We start from the raw sequence: 18,240 nt of genomic DNA, 5'->3' as shown, positions 1-18,240 counted from the left end.
CCCCGTGTACAAAAGCTTTTCCTTGAAGGTTTTTGTTTTGTTTTGTTGGGAACTCCGCTGAGTCCTGCGGCGCGCAGATCTGACAGCCTGCAAATGTCTCGAGTTCGTCCAGCATTCTCACTGATCGCTCTTATTTTATGACCAGAGCCAGCCCACCCCCCACCCCCCACCCGGGTCTTAAGACGAGGCGCTTTTTCCCCGTGTGCCAAGTACTCAAACGGCCAGCACGTGCAAATCGCGACAAGTCCAGGATCACCGGTTTTTTTTTTTTTTTTTTTTTTTTTTTTTTTTTTTTAATTCTGTTTTGCACCCCTTAACGTGCCTTGTTATCCGCCTTGGTTTATTCATCACCGTTATTCTCAGATCTTTACTCAGACTACAGTGGAACCCCCAGCCCCCACCCACCCCCTCCATCAGCCGTCGTCTCGTAATTGTGCAAGCAGGACGTCCGGTGCGCGACACGGAGCGCGCGCTCTGCAGGAGCACAGATCTACAGGAACTTCCCCGTTTGGCTCTGAGTCATTGCGATGAGCGCGCGCGGTGAGGAAGCCGCCGAAGCCTCGGGATCCCGCGAGCAGCCTGCTCCGGCCGCCGAGCCTCCGAAGAGAGGACCGGGAAGACCCAGGAAGCCACAGCAAGTCAGTGCAATTTTTTTTTTACAAGTCTGCACACATCCTTAAACCGCATTATAAATAATGAAACCTCAGTCACATCGGACACACACCCGTGCATTACACGAATATGTGCGATTTCGGACGTAGGCTGCAACTCACGTGCATTCAACGCTGATTTGATCTAAAATTATGAATGCACAGCAATGTGGATAATAATGTTATTGAATAGATTTTGGTTTAAACGCGTTGTGGGGCACAACTTTGTAAATGCAACTTTTTATTTTGCGATGTGCATTGAAAATGTGTTACAATAAATACCGGGGTCCTGCAAATCAAACTAATGATTCAAACAGTTTCTTAACAAAACAAAAACAAAAGTTGTCATGCACACTTATATATATATATATATATATATATATATATATATATATATATATATATATATATATATATATATATATATATATATAGATAGATATAGATATAGATATAGATATAGATATATATAATTTTGATTTTCTTTAAAAAAAAAAAAAATCTAAAATTTTTTTTTAACTACAAACAAACCACCGCACTTCTGAATAGTTTTGGTAAATGGTGCATGTAGCCTGCCGGTAATTTTGAGGAAGTTTGTGTTCTTTCATGGTTCGTTGGAATTACAGATTAGTGTATTGCATGCCGCCGGACGAAGTTATTCAGTTATTCATTGTGTACAAACTTTACGGTTGGAGGTTGCGTCTTTAACAATTGTTTTTACGCCGCCCATGACCGAGGCGCGACCTCCGGCGTTCTGCAGCTCAGATAAAGCGCCGCACATGCGAACTATTCTGCATGGACCTGTTGCATAGCCGCCTTTTTTCATTGCTTCTGGATTTCGTTGTACCAACTCAGAACCTGCTCACGTTCTCTAATGCAACAAATCTAAGCATAGTTTTGTCATGAACACGGATGATTCCATGCGCATGTTAAAGTCGTGATTCACTGTCTCAAGGTTCTCTGTGAGTCAGTCTTCCGCTTGTAATTAGATGTCGCCTGTACATGTAGGAGACACGAGGAGTTACATGCAAACCCACACATTACCATAAGAAACAGTAAGTTATAGAGTGCAGCTTTGGACTTGACCATTGAGGTAGAACTGAGGTAGCGCGTAAACAAACATTCAAACAAACAAAAACCTGGGTCCAGCTGATATGTTAAAAATTTCCAACATTTATCTACATTTCTGCTCAATCATTTGATACATATATTATAAATATATGATCCCAAAAGAGTCTTTACACCATGCATGTTTTAAACCCTTATTGATTATTTTTAAACACCCCCCCCCCCCCCCCCCGAATTTCTCATTCCCCCGAACCTCCTAATCACCCAAAGATTTTTTTCTAAGTGTCCATAATTTGACATCGAAATATATTTTGTTTTAAATAATTTCGTTTCTTAACAGTTAATCATTAAAGTAAAATTTAGGAGTTTGCAAATAGCAGCATTCTAGACAAAAATGTTCTTTATTATATTTGGAAATTAAATACTTTTGATATTATATATATATAAAACATTGTAGATTGTGTATTTATGCATTTCCAATAATTACCAATTTAAACGCATTTTAATACTAGTATACTCAGCCATGAAACATAAAACGTTTGTTCTGCATATTAATGCATACATGCTGAACTTGTCTTCTATAATTGAGAGCAGTGGGTAGTAAAATTAGTGATGGGGCGGATTGGGAAACAGCTTTGTTTCCTGTTCTCATCTGCTGTGTTTACCGCCTTTTCTCTGCAGGAACTCACAGGTGAGCCTGTCCCCAAACGTCCAAGAGGACGTCCTAAGGGAAGCAAAAACAAGGGCCCTTCCAAAGCAGCACAGAAGGTAGGGTGCTAACTACTGCTGCACAGTGCTGTGGCATCTCATTCACCGCTGATTGCGTATGAAAATACACAGAATCTGAGAAACTCCTTACACAGTTTTTTAATGCATGTGCTCATACACACCATGTCTGAGAGGGTTAAAATCATTAAGCAAAGAAGATCTATCACTGTGTGTGAAAATGTGCATATTTATGTGGTATGGAACTGCGTTCTTTAGTGCTGCAATTGATGCTTCATTGTTTGACCCAAACTTTACTGTAAGCACATTGTTACACATTCTATCTCACTACCCCACAGACACACATATATTCATATTCATTTATGCAAAGAAAGACATTTAATTTGCTGTAATGCCTGCATCATTAGTACTACCTACTAAATGTATATTTCTATTTGCAGAATTATATATATATATATATATATATATATATATATATATATATATATATATATATATATATATATATATATATATATATATATATATATATATAAAATATATAATTAATAATACACACACACACACACACACACACACACACACACACACACACACACACACACACACACACACACATATATACATACTGTATATATAATTATTATATATTATTATATTATGTAATATTGTATATAATATATATCGTATATTGTTGAATCATATTCACACATACAAAGCTTTCCAAAAAAAGAAACAGGTTTGCCTGTTGAACACTGATGAAATCTGTTTTTGTGTGGTCTGGTCTGGCCTGTTGTATATGGGAAGTTCTCTCAACATTAGTTGCAGTCTTGGTTTAGATGTATTAGTGTGTGATTCTTATCCCTGAGCCATGGGGGAGTTTAGATGTCTTCATTTATCTGCTGGTGGTAGGGGGATCAAACTCTGGTGATGACTCACTGACAGCCTGACTTGCACTCTTCCGAATTAAGGTACCACTGTAAACAGTCTTGGGCCCACTTTGAAAAAGCCATGCTCTTTTCTGCCAGCATTATTCTGTTTCATCTCATTTGGCATTGTTATGATAAACCGTGAGCAGATAAATCAGCTAAGATAAAAGGAGTGGATTCCCAAACTCAAAACACTATTCAGAAAGTTTGCTCTCCCACCCAGAATTAATCATCTTCACCAGGTCATACTGATTAAAATAAAGTGTTCATCACCAGTTTAAAGGGAGAGCGTAGCTTCACTGGGTAACCTAAACAGAGTAGATACTCCCTTTGAGGGTCTCTTTAACACGAATAAGGACCTGGTCTAGGTGATGTCTGTGACTTGACAATACTTTGCATATAGACAAGACACATTTCTTTCTTGAAAAATCGTTTGAACAGTTATAGAGTGGATGGGTGAAGAATAGGAGAAGAAAAGAGTTAAGGTGGAGTTAATTGACTTTCTGCACATCTAGGTGTGATATACCGATTTCGCAATGCAATTCGAAACGCTTTTATTAATTAAATGTTTAAAATGCTGAACTTTATAGCTTTAAATAACCATTACATTTTAAGTGCTATTAAAAAAATTATAAACATCTGAATTAGGAAAGCCAGAAACTGTATCATATAGAAAGATAACCTTGTTGGCTGTTAACACAGTGTTATTCATAAGCCAGCTCTGAACCACACACTCAGATCATCTGCTCAATGCATTGCATTACATGGTTCTAATGAAGAGATGGAATATTTTCCATAGAGCGGTCATTGTTAAACTTGATTCATTGGACTCAGGGGGCTAATTTTAAACCCTCCTCTTACAATGTAAGGTCTGACAGGGCAAGTCTAATTCACCCAGTCTCTACCTACCCCCTTAATCTGCAATGGCCTTGCCTAGCATACACATGTCATGTCAGGGAAGGGCGAGTAAAGGCTCAACATTGACTGCAAAGGCATACATTGTGGACACAAGACTAGGCTTCAAAGCCGGACAAGACATGCAAAACCATGATTAATTGATAAGGGTTTTAGTTTACAGACCATTAAATATCCTGATTAAATATGTACCAACCTGAACTGAGAACTGGGTACAGATACACAGATTGGTTAAAGAGACACAGCAGATAGATACACACTGACAAATAGCGATAGCAAAAGAAAAAAAAGAGTTCAAAGAACTGTGGATGACCTATGGGCTGATTTGTTTGTATTAGACTGAGCTAGAACTGTGGTGCATAGTTGAAGTGCATTAGTCTAGTGATTAACAGAACTGTTCACTCAAATCACAAAATGAAGTAACCCATCCTCTCATTTAAGAACTCGATATGCCCTGTCTGACACATGAAAGGTGCATGAGCTGGCTAAGCGGTCAGCTGAGTGGTGGTTGTGGTCAGACTTGGGGTGAGCCCTAAGAGACTGTGTCCTTCCTGTGACACTTGCACAAAAGTTTTACATACGTTTAGGGCTTTTTTAAAGTGTTCTTATTTAATACAAACAATTAAACAATGCATAACCAGTTGTTTAACACAGTAGTGATATTGTTCTTTTTTTCTAAGAAGAACAAACCAGATTGAGATGATACTGTATGTTACATATAAGGTTAGAAATTCTGTTTTAAAAGATGTATGCGAAAGACTTTAGATTTAAATATTTGATTTGTTGGGATACGTTTCTCAAAAGTATTGCAGCAGCCAGATCATTATTTATGAATGAGAACGATGACACCGAAAACACTTTCTGCCAGTTAAGATGACCCTAACATTTTTTATGCCTTCAGGAACCATAGTCTTTTTTGACACCTGTCCTTTCCCTTCCCAGAATTTATCGATGTTTTGTCATTTTGATAGGGTTTCTTTCAGAGTGCAGCATTACAAAACCCTGCAGCCTGGGAGAGCACTTTATATTCTATCAATTATTGAGATGCTTCTTGTCTTGTTAACCGTCCACGGCTACTGTGACGGCGGGACTTTCTTGAGGCCTGTATGGTAAATGCAAAGGTGCTTTTGTGTCATCACGTCTTGATTGTCTAAAAATGATGATTTCAAGGTAGCACCTTAATATAGTGCATCCATACTACCTTTTGAGAGTCAATTAAATGTAAATCACATTTCAATCAAATAAGAACAGAGCATAAGAGAGGCCTTGAAGATTACATATTGTCTAATTTTCAACCGTACAAAAATATACTTACTAAATACTAGTTAACCAGTTTTCCCTGATGCAACTGGCAAAATGGGGCAAGACAAATTAGATGATTTAAATGCTGCTTGACAACTTTTAAATGGAGAAAGGACATTTAAGAAATTAGAGTCATTCCATATCAGTACCTGGCTGTTACCAATAGGTCCTTAATGTGATCTAAAACCCATAACAGTCTGTTATGGTCCTTATCTCAGCACTGACTCTGCCGATAATGGCGCTCTCTTTTACATTTGAATCGCATAAAATTCCTTCAGTGAAATATTACGCTGCAAGATACACAGACATCTCCTTGTCAGATACCTAGATACAATATACCTTACATAAACCCTCTGTTGCTACTTCGCTAAAATACAATAAGCTACTCACAACGTATTAAAATGTCCCTATACAAATTGAAATGTCTCAAAAAAGATGCTTATAATTTGGCAGAATTGAATGGGTATTAATTCAGTCACTAATGTTCACAGAAAGCTGAAACCACAGGGGAGAAGAGACCCAGAGGACGACCAAGGAAATGGGTATGTTGCACACTTTCCTTTGTTTTGATTATAGACACATTTTAATATTAGTTTTTAGGCTTACACAATAACCAAAAAGAGTATTTTTAAATAGTCGGAACAGCTGATTAATCTTCAAATACACCTATCATGAAGATGTGAATGGTGAAAATGCTTTGATTTGGTTGGTTACATGTATTAACAATTAAAGCAGATATTTCGTTTTTTTATAAAGAAAACTGACAATGGCACATTAGATATGAGCTTAGTAATATCAGGTGATGTCTTTATGACTTTAAACAGTTTACATCTATTAATGATTACATTTATTTAATCACAAAAACAGTGGGATTGCAGGAGAACATTTACACATTTCATATCAAAGCGTATTCTTCGGTCCTGATATTATTTATAAGCTTAAGGGTGTTGGCCTAAGCTATTTCAGCAGTTCTATGTGGATCAAAGGATATTAATCCTATGGCCCTCAAATTGGGGTTCAAGAAACATAGCCAGGTCTGTAAGGCTATTTATTCAGTGGTGGAAATTACCATGATTAAAGTTGAATAATTATAGTCATTAGCCTTCTTGACTGGACACTCGTATGGGTAGGTAGTCCTATAAACAATGTTAATTTAAATCTGAATGATAATTCAATGATAAATGATAAAATAATAAAAAAAGCTCCAATAATGTTTTCGCAAATAAATAGCCAAAACATTATTGTACACATTTGAAAGTCTGAATAGCTGGGGTAAAAAATGTAGATGACCAAGGGCCTCTGGAATTTAGTTTACATTTATGGAGGCCCCCCAAAAATGATTCGATTATGTTATGACTATTTTATAAATGATGTTTTATACACGCATTTGTTTTACAACAACTAAACTTAATCTCCTACATTTGATTTGACTGTACAGTGTTAGTTGTATTAATTGGTATTAAATAGAACTTCTATAACTGTATATTGCATTTAAGGAGTCAGATTTGACAAATAGAAGGATTTTCTTTTATGTGGAATTGCTATAAATCACTGCAATTTAATCCTTGTCTAGGCTTAAGGCTGTGCCTGGGAAACTGCCACAGGCCTTCCACTCAGCCTTGCCATGGCTTGCTTGCTCGTCAGCAAGTGCTTAATGAGATTGTACAAATGTTTGTATTATCTGTTAAAGAAAATATTTTGATTTCAGTTTAGACATCACACTGGCCACAGCTACACGTCAGCAATTCTGTAGACAGCTTAAAAACACGTTTATCAGCTTGTAAGTGACACCTCGATAGATTGATAGCCTGCAGGGTGAGAGCACACTGAATGGACATGAGGGATATTTTGTATGTCAGTTTTTCTCTATGTATCTGTCTCTGTCTCTGTCTCTGTCTCTCTCTTTCTCTCTTTCTCTCTCTCTCTCTCTCTCTCTCTCTCTCTCTCTCTCTCTCCTTTTCTCTCTTTCTTTCTTTGCATGTATTGTTGATGGATTTGTGGTTTTCTATGATGAGAACAATAGCATCGATTCAGTTTCAGATGTGTTGGGTGCTGCATGAATCTTTGTTCAACTGGTTTATTAATAAGCCAGCGCAAGGGATTAAAAACTGTTTTGAGAATGACAAATATACAAATTCTTTAATACCATAACCAATGTTATGGAAGGATTCTGATCATTACTATTTTACCCAAATCTATCTAAATGGAAATCCCGTTGACTCATAGCTCACTTTAATTGGTTGTTGTTCATAGCCAAAATGCGAAAACATTATATAATAAAAACCTAACCCTTTCATGCTAACAATATCGATCTTGAATGCAAACAGAAAAAAACCCCAAACAACCAAATGTTCCAAATTTGTAAGTTTGTAGCAATACAGTAAAGTGGCCAACTTTCTACAAGTTAAGAAAGGTTTTGTGTAGGGCTGCATCCAAACAATTTTTTAAAGACCATGTACATGTAGGAGTACATGTTTTAGGTACTGGCTGATACTGATAGCTATTCTTAGTCACATTTCTGTGTGAGCTACTTGTAGAAGAAAGAGCAACACCACACTTCCATTTTAATGTTTTGGCAAAATGTTGCATTCACTTATCAGTTATGAGTAGATAAAAGTACATTTCTGATTATTAGTTCTTTTTTTTCCCCTTTTTTTCTTCTGAAACGTTATATTATCTGTTTATGTTTTAAGAATTTGTGTAATAAGCTTATTTTAGGAGCTACCAGAGTCACTTTCTGACAATCATCTCACTCTCAACCTTGCAATCTCCTAAATCTACATTTATTAACTAATTACTGAAATGAAGTTTTATTTTGTTTACTTTATAAATGACAATGCACTGCACATTCTGTAGATTTAAAATGCTTGAAAATGTGTGGAAAATGAGTTCAAGAGGTGGGTTTTATGTGTGAAATATGTGGAATAATATGATAATTAATCAGTTTAATACGTATTATTTCTATCTTTACAGTAGCTGTGGTCACTTGAGTAATTTATAATCGCCACATGCTTTCATAGTTATTATAGAAACTTGGACCTGTATGTTTGAATGATTAATCAGTAAATGGCTAAAAATAATTACATTTGTACTGGAGAAAGGCATGGCCTGGCTTACTATATCATCGAAGAATGCAATCTTCTAACAGAGTAGGATAATAATGGACGTTTCATTGTAAACATTTTTTTGAGGGTTTAACTGTTGCTGCTGCCACCCACTGCTAGAAACTTTGGACTGCCCTGATAAAAAGGGTCACGTTTATTGCATGGCTTTTCTGGATTGATGCCCAGAGGCGTGATCGGCTGCTCTTTCATGGTAGATGCTTATATATTACAGGTAAAGCTATTTACTGTGAACAAACACACACACACACACACACACACGCACACACGCACACACACGCACACACACACGCACACACGCACACACACATTGATGCCAGTTCATCCTGGACAAACAAAGCATGAAATGAAATAAAAAAAAATATTAAATAAATATAATATATAAAATATATACGTCTTGCACGGACAGGAAAATCATTACGTTGCATAACTTTAGCAAATATTTCAAACATTCCAGTGGATCTATAAACTAATTGTAGAAAATCTACATTCTTTAGTAATGTTGCACAATGCAGCTGATTTCAAAGGTAAAAATCTATAAATTTTATACCAGACATATAGACAGCAGCATGTAACATTCAGCACAAAAGAAATCAGTATAGCATTTTACAGTAATGGCCTCATATGATCACATCTTGTAATTTTCTAATAAAAGCCTTATATTGACTACCCATTAGTGTGCATGCTATGCATTAAACAGTTAGTTGGTGGGGAAAATAGAAGCCCATTGCATGAGATGCAATACGAGCAGTTGCTTGTGTGGTCAGCTGGCATGGCAGTACTTTTAACCCCCAGTAACAGAGTGAGCATCTACAATGAACCGCAGTTTATGAATGAGATTGAGTCAAGGAGGCAGCTAGCTATCAGAGCATGAGAGTGTCCTCTCCAAGGCCTGCTTTTGTAGATGGGTCTCATTTATTCAAGGGCTGTGACGCACACAGAAATTGCCCATTATATAGTGTAGTCAGGGACAGAGCACCGACTTGTTTTCTTTATCCTCTCTTTTTTTAAATGAATGAACTGAAGGAATGCATGTTAACAGACCTGACCCCATGTATGGGTGGCTGTGTTGCTTTAACAGCCTGGGTTATAATTTGTTTGGTAGCTTTATTTTGTTACAGATGAATTGGCATTGCGCAGGCATCCACCATAGCCACATGGCTGCCTCCACATATACAGAGTGGACTTGTCAAGCCTTGCCATTCTTTTCCTGGATAAACAAGCCAGCTTTCTTCATTCAGCTACCACTCGCCCTCCTGGAACTAATTATAGCATATCCTTTTTAGCTACAAGGGGCCACTGGAATGTTTTCCTTTGCCTCCCCCCACCACCACCAGCCATCCCCAACCCTCCTAAATGGTTAATGGAAGAAGGTGGCTCTGGCCACCAGAAGGGAATGAAAGTAGTATTTAGCCACATCTACCCCAGAAGAGACCAGGAATGCATACGTCTCGCCGGCAAGTTAAAAAAATAATTTGAAATTGAAATCATAAGGAAAACCCCAATACCTCCTTTAGCCTCTTAACACACTAGTCACTGTCCTCCCTTTGTAACATGTTCAAGCAAAGCAATCTTGCGAGCTGTTACAGCATGTTCAGATCAAAAAGTTTGAGAAGGAATTTTAAATATTCTTATAAAAGTTTAAAGAAATGCATTAATATAATAGCAAATACCTCAGGATTAAAGAAACACACACACACTGTGCTCAAGCATGATTCTCATGAGATCATATTGGTGCATGACATTTCTACGCTAATTCTGTGATAATTTTTTACGCTAATAATTATATCTTTCACTTCACTGACTTAGATGATAAAAAATGACCATTTAAGAGTAATCTTGAAAAAAAGTAGAGATATAAAAATGTGTTTTTTATTTCAATCTTCTAGTAGAATTTTTTTTATGCAAATCCCTACAGCTGATTTTGTTTGTTTGTTTCTGATTTTACACACCACGTTGCAACTGGAAAGGTCAATAGAATTGTACGCTAGTGTTGATGGATATGAGTCACATAACTATTGTCCATTTTTTGGATAACTAAAGAAATTTTTTTCCACAGGTGGCATTGATATTTAGAAGTTTTCTAAGCGGCAATAGGAATTTTCCTCCCCAGGGTGATAAGCAAAGAGAGCTGTATTAGCCAAGACCTTGAGAAGCTGATTTAGAATAGAATGTCAATATGATTCTGTCCTGTGCAACATCACACTGTGCATCACACATTTACTCACCACCCAAAAGCATATTCTTAGACATGGGATAATTTACCATTGATGATTCTAGTGATTCAGAGGGTGACCTTTCCCTTTTAATGTATCATTTTTTTTTGGCATGCGTTTTGCAATTTTTACAAGCATTTAACAAGTCCTCTAATCCAGCATCTGTGCTGCTAGGTCAATCTGTTTAAGCATGCCAGAGCCCTGATTTACAGTCTCCCTCTTCCTTTTCCGAGTGTGCATCCTGCACAGGTGCTGAGATGGACAAGGTCCTCTGTGCCAAGCGGACAGGCTCCACAGTTGGCAGGGTGAGGAAGAATCTTTGTCCTCAAACAGCTAGCATTAATCAGTTGTGCATAGCAGCTCCCCCTTTCATGCTGCCAGCTGGCTGTTGTCCATTGAGGTTTATGCATTTGGTTTCCTCACGAAGCAAGCAAAACTACAGTGGAGAGGGAAGCGCTTTCTCTCTTTCCTGGGCTTTTCGACCCCCCTAACTTGCTAGTAATGTCACCGTTGCATTTTTAGCACTTAACCGCATGGCAGACAACCTGTCTATTTGTTTCCATGGAAATAAATGGTGAGGGGGCAAAAACAATACATTTTTAACTCATTGTGTTTTCTCATATAAGTAGCTCTGTCAGAAACAGTGCTGCCACCATACAACCAGGACAAATGGCCTAAGAAATTTATATATGAAAGCCATAAGCAGCCTTTATTGCCAAGAATTCCTTTGATATGAGGTATAAGACAAGATCTTGATCTAAAGTGCCCTTTCAATCGCCAGATGCTTTGTTCCATTCTCCTCAAAAAGTTTCCTCAACTACATCCACTGAACTACTCTACCCCTCACTCACCCCACTCAGCCACCCAAACACAACTGAGTCTGGGTATAAGTGAAAGGAACAGACACCATACATGGTGATTACCGATAGCCATAAAATTATTTCACCTTCTGCTTACCTTCCTGTATAGTACTTGAAATAAAGCCAATGCCAATTCAAGTTATGCAGGGAGACATAAGTCATAGCAAATCTAACACCAGTGAGACCCCTACACCTTTGCAAAAGGCAGAAGAATAAGTAAATGAATGAACAGGGGGCGTGGGGTGTGGGCGGATGGGGGCGTAAAGGAAGTACTCTCATCTAACACAAGGCTGTGCTGCTCTTGGCTATGGGACAAACAATGTTGGCAGGTGGTGAGGAGCAGAATTAGAGCTCAGGGAAATAGGAGGGAGAGTCCGGCAGTGGGGAGGAGGCGGATCAGTGGAGTAGATGAGCGCTGGGACTGGGATTCTCAAAGCTTGTTGAAATAGCTTGGAAAACCCTCAGCCCCTGCCAAATTGTGAATATATAAAATATATATATATTCAGTGTCAAAAAGTCAAAATTTTTTATTTATAAATATTAAATTTATTTTGTTTTAAGAGTTTCTTAACCCCATTGGGGTTTCTTGTTAGTGATCTGTAGTTAACCCAGGAGCATGGCAGATCTGTGACTCTCTGTGCTCTGTGTGAGCATAAATTAATGATTTGGTAGATGATAAAAAAAAACCCAACATATACCAGCTATTAATTAGGGAAGCTAAGGACTACCACTTTTTTTTTAACTGCTACGTATAAAACGTCACAGCACAGCTGAAATATTCAGAAGTGCTACTTGCTCTCTTTAACATACATGAGCTCAGAGCTCTGCACAATTGTTGGTGTCACTCTCCACCCTGACAGCCTGCCTCATATTTTTTGTATTATTGCCAGCCAGGGGAGGCAGTAATCTCGAGCTTTTTTAAACACATAAACAAGGATGAGACCTGTATAATAAGTTATTTTATTTCTGTGGTCTCTTTCGCCACAAGATGAACACTTGGACCCTGGTTTTTGCTGCATAAGTAGGAATGTTGGCCTCCACTGGGTCAATTTTGATTGGCAAAATCATTCAAATTATCTGCACTTAGGATAATTTTGCAATAAGCAGCACAAATCATATTAGCTATGCAAATAGCTCCTGTCCACTGAATGATTGTGAGAGTCAGCATTATAACCTGTGAGCACCTTGAGCTCTTTCCTACATTCTGAGTTTTTTTTTTTTTCTTTTCCCCAATATTTATTCTCTTGTACCTTCCATCCTGCAATAGATTTAGAGCTAAATTTATTGCCAGATAGTCTATGTAGAGTGTGAGCTCTTTGTCCATATCAGACATTTGCAGCGCTCTATTTAGATTTTCACTGGCTGATTTTCCATCTTACCCTAAAACCCCTGATTGCTAACAGTTGGCCATGATATCGAAAGGGAGACCTAGTAAACCTCCACTATGGGCATAAAACTGTGATGTAAACACATAGGCAGAGGTGGCAAAAGTACACACATCCTTTACTTAAGTAGAAGTACAGATACTCATGTTTTAAAATACTCGGGTAAAAGTTAAAGTACTGATTAAACTTTTTTACTCAAGTGAAAGTAAAGAAGTCTTGGCTCTGACATGTACTTAAGTAAAAAGTTGTTTGTGTCGCCATTATGAGGGGAAAAACCCACAAAACGCCACCTAGAGGGTTAATTGTGTAAAAAATGGCGGATTTTAATCAGAAGTTTACTGATTAAAAATATTTTTATCTGGAGTTTAATAATTTATTTTACATCTAAGTAAAGAAAGGACGTCGTAGATAAATGTATTTTTTCCCGAAGGTTTTAATTTTGCCTCTTTTATATTTAGAAATGTATTTATGTATTTACATTTTTTTATTTAAATCGGCGCGCAGTGAAAATAAAAAAATATATATATTTCACCAAATCAGTGGATTAAAACTAAAGTAACGAGCTGGTTTTTGAAAATGTAAGAAGTAAAAAAGTACAGATATTTGTGTAAAAATGTAATGAGTAAAAGTAAAAAGTTGTCTAAAAAATAAATAGTGGAGTAAAGTACTGATACCTGAAAAATCTACTTGAATACAGTAACGAAGTATTTGTACTCCCTTACTTCCCACCTCTGCACATAGGAGTACACAAACACTGAATAAAAGGTTGCACCATTTATGCTTTTAAGTTTCTAGCTTTTTGTTAAGAATATATTATGTTTTGTCTTTGGTCAGATTCTGTCATTTATACATTTAAAGTTAATTATTAATCAATGAATCGTTTTTATTGTTTCCACAGAGGCATTTACCTCTGTGTAATCATCTGACAAGATTGTACAAGGTTGTGTTAATCTACAGTCTGGGTGAGAACGAAATCAGCCTTTACTTCATATGTGTATACAGCCTTTACTTCATATGTGTATGTGAACTGTCCTGTGACAGTTAGTGGTGCTATTTATTTCATTTGCACAAAAGAACAAATCCATGACAAGCACTTTGTTATTAGATGCGGTCTTACTATCTACACTAAACATGAATGCACTCATCCAGTAATGTTATATAGTCAGTGTTCATATGTGTTGTGTTGACGTGAGAAAAGGAAGTGAGGCAGAGAAAGGGATAACAGGGATGGCAGCTATGTTTGTAAGAGCAGGGAAAGGTATGTGGCCTGCATTATTGATGGTAGTCTACACAATCCATTGCCTCTATCAGTCTCAGGCCCCTCATGTGCTGCCTCTGTTTCCTGTTGGGGAATTGCTGGGCTGACACAGGGCTGCTGTTGTGAATTCTTTTACTGATGTCTTTCATGCAGAGCCTTGTACACAGAAAATGTCCTTAAAAACATGTATTGATGTAACAAACTTGTATTTACATGTTCAATATCATTTTTAAGACTATAGAAACTAAAATAATGATATTATCAAAAATCGATCATAAGAAGAAGAAACAATCATAGAGTTACAAAAATACACAAAATCTCACACTTGTGGCAAAGCAAAGCAGAAGATTCAAAGTATTCACCTCCTACTCCAAACCGAAAATACAGACAGTTAGTTAGTCAGTTAGCTGCAGTGTGTGTAGCTACTGTGATTAATGCACAGAAAGATTGAGTTAAACAGAAAAAAAGTCAAAGGAAACAAGCAAAATGAGCCTTCACTAAACAAGACAAATAGAAATAAGGATAAAGATTTACACGCTCAAATAAAAAAGTAGAAAATCAGCCATTGTGCTTTTGGCCTCATCCAGTATGTCCTGCTGTAAGACAGACATTGTGTAAGTAAACATACCACCCTTTGCTAAATAGCTGTTTTTTCCCTTATGTTTCCCACCACACTTCTGCTGTTCTTTAGATTCTATTAAAACATAGTAGGGATTCATGTTATTAGCATATTTTTGCCACTGTCAATAGGACACAGAACATGAGTTGTTCCAGGAAACACAGGTTAATCCACAACATCTGCATCATTCAGCTTACTATGGGCGGAGATGTCTGCTCCTTATGGATTCTCTCCCACTCAACTCTTATTCCTCCAAACCTTATTCCTGAACAAAACCACAACTGCATCTTATAGTTCAAAGAACATATGGTCTCTTATATGGTATATAGGTAGCTATGAATAACTTGCACAGCTATCAATAACAACACAGGATTTGTGTTGCAGAGACCAACACACTGCAAAAAAACAAAACCCAATCAAAAGGCAAGGAACTAAAATTGATTACGAGATACACTATTTGATCCAATAAGACTTAATAAGAACCCTCATGACAAAAAAAACTCAAATTGTGTGGAACTTAACTTAAACCTGAATTATAGTGCTGCCCATGACCCCGCTCCCCTTTGAAAAACTCTGGGAACTGATTTCACTTTAAACAGCAGAGGCTCCTAAACGGAGAAGATCCAATTTGCGCCTTTCTTTCCCTCCAGAACACCCCCTCCTAAAAAAAAGAAAAAAAATCTTAACAAAAGACTGCTTGTCCTGCCAGGAATTTTCCACATTCCTCACTCTGGCAGACATTTTTCTCCTTTACAATGGGCCCTTCGGCAATTTCCCCTAATCGTGGGGTTTAGCTCTACTCTGATAGGTGCCATTCATAGTACTATTTGGTAGCGGAGTGTGGTTGATTGGGAAATGGAGAAGAGAGGAATGGAGGGTTGGATGGAGGTTTGTTGGCTGTGGAGGGCTTGGATTTCCTGGCTGTAGAACCTTTTCAGGATCAGCCGTAATAATGGAGGCATTCCAAGAGAAATCACAAAGCTGACGTTGTGCCACCCCTGCACCAGGGAGATGCCTGGCTCCTTTTCTCCATTTCCACCTTTACTTTAATATAACATGTGGCACTTCGTAGAAGTGGTGGGAGTGGGGAGGGACTTAGTTACTGGGTGGCTCGTCCGTGGGGTCTGCCTCGACTGAGGGAGTCCTTGGATAGGTTTGCCTCATCAAATCAGGCAGTGTTTTTTATTTTTCCTGTCTTTGTGGAATTCTTGTCAGCGGCCCTAAGGAGAGGCTATGTTTTAAAAAAAAAAAAAGACTTTTGCGCAAACACAAACCATGTGTTCTCAGTTTAAAGTGAACATGAGCTGCTCTCGTGCTTTCTAGACTTTGTCCTCTATTTTATTAGCGCAAGGGAAAAATGTGTGGTCTCTTTACAATAAAAAAAAAAATCCTTCAATAATTGCACAGTATTACAGAGTTTCTGTTTGTAATTGGCATGCTTTAATAATGTGATAACATTTAGAGTCTAAAGAAAACTACAGTATACATCATCCACCACAGCTGATTATAGCAGCCTGCGTTACAAATTCAAAGTATTGGGAGTTGATGTTTTAAAAGAATAATATATTTATTATTATATTTATTATTTAAATAAAAATCATTTTAAGAAAATTTTTCACTCTATCAATGGTAGAGCACCACAAGCCATCCATGTCAGGAGCAGCTATTTCTGTGGTTGGGAAGGCATCCTCTCCTCTCTCTCTCTCTCTCTCTCTCTCTCTCTCTCTCTCTCTCTCTCTCTCTCTCTCTCTATCTATCTATCTATCTATCTATCTATCTATCTATCTATCTATCTATCTATCTATCTACTGTTAATTAAACTTTTTTGACATCATGTATGCAGAGGTCATTAGTGTGATGATAAGCTACACATCTGAGGAGGCATGTGACCACTTATTTAGATAGTAAATGTTGCCTGGAGAACAGTGGAACAATATCTTGTGATAGATGAAAATGTACTCATTGATTAATTTTTTTTTATTAAAAAAGTGTTAATTCAATATGCCAGACCTTTTTGTTTGAAGTTCTGAGATCAATGACAACAAATACCTAAATACCCAGTGTGAGAATGCTTCCTTTGCTCTGTGCAGTGTGCGGCTTCAAACTGTTCCAGCATGCTCTTCTCTAGAGCTGCTAAGACTTGCACTTGCAAGTTCAATGACTATCATCTCACTATTTCATAAGTCATAAACTTCTAATCATTACTTGTACCTCTATACCCTTGCATAATCCGTTTGTGCAACCTTTGCACATGCCTATCTGCACCCTTATTAAATTAGAAAGCTGGGCAAATATGGATTTCAAGCGACCCACAATGTGGGTGTCTTCAAGTTTGCCACCAATTCAATGAGTTGTCACATGTTCAAAAAGCATGCGCTGAGAACACACAGAGGACAAGGCAAGATTACACAAGAATTGACTCGTAAATTCTTTGAAATCCAAGAGGCATGAATCATTGCCAAGGTGAAGATCTACCACTTCACAGGGAGGGGTAAAACTATTGACAGCAGAAGAACAGTAGGAGGTCTGCTCTTTCCTTGCTTTTTCTTCATGCACTGGAATAGTGAAAGAGATGGACAGGTTTTTATTGCCAGCAAAGCTACACCCACACAAAATGTGCCTGGAAAAGTTCATGCCTGTCTCGTCATCTGGAGAGGGGGTGACAAACTGATTATCCTGTTTTGTCAAAACTTGAGAAGGGGGCCGTCAGTGCAGATGAGAGTTAACTGGCTGTTGAAGAGCTCACTTATCTTGTTTTGCTTTATTCATTTGGCAAACATAAGTGCTCTGCAGAGAACTGTGGAGGATTTTTGTGCCCATTGAAGGAGAGTGTCACTGCTGTCTGCATGTTGTGTTTTTTTTTTCGTTAAAGCAAAGCGGCCTTTAGCATGAACTAAGCAGTGATATGTTTTCTTTTGTTCCCCCCCCCCCCCCAATCCCTCTGGTGAGCTTTCTTTGATGTTATCATTCCTGAGCATGGTGTGTATGTTTCAGCCATCCACCAAGCAGTTGTGAGAAGGCATGCAAAACACTATAAACTGGGAAATCAGGCTATGGCATGTCAGATGGCATGGGCAAAAAAAGGAATCTCAAATCTTAATTCTCCTGAAAAAACTTTGGTCACTATGACAGTAAAATGACCAAAGCGTAAACTAACCATAGCGCAGAGTGCAAATTTCTATATTATAAT

The 18,240-nt window shown here is 37.7% G+C and overlaps 1 protein-coding gene across 2 annotated transcripts in view; it reads left to right on the top strand.

Annotated features, from left to right (window-relative positions):
• Window positions 1-442: 442 nt before the first annotated feature.
• The window catches only part of hmga2 (high mobility group AT-hook 2), a 164,265-nt gene continuing 146,467 nt past the window's right edge, over window positions 443-18,240 (top strand). Inside the window, exons 1-3 of one of the 2 annotated variants that reach the window (XM_083528178.1) lie at window positions 443-638; window positions 2,400-2,486; window positions 6,082-6,132. In XM_083528178.1, coding sequence (XP_083384304.1) covers window positions 528-638; window positions 2,400-2,486; window positions 6,082-6,132 — 249 coding nt within the window. In that variant the 5' untranslated portion in view covers window positions 443-527. The remainder of the gene's footprint in view (window positions 639-2,399; window positions 2,487-6,081; window positions 6,133-18,240) is intronic. The other variant, XM_083528179.1, reaches the window with a different exon arrangement.

Source organism: Silurus aristotelis (assembly GCF_946808225.1).
Source record: "Silurus aristotelis genome assembly, chromosome: 24".
In the NCBI taxonomy this organism is placed as follows: Eukaryota; Metazoa; Chordata; class Actinopteri; order Siluriformes; family Siluridae; genus Silurus; species Silurus aristotelis.
Note: the sequence above shows the minus strand (reverse complement) of the source record. Positions and strands in the feature narration are given on the sequence as shown.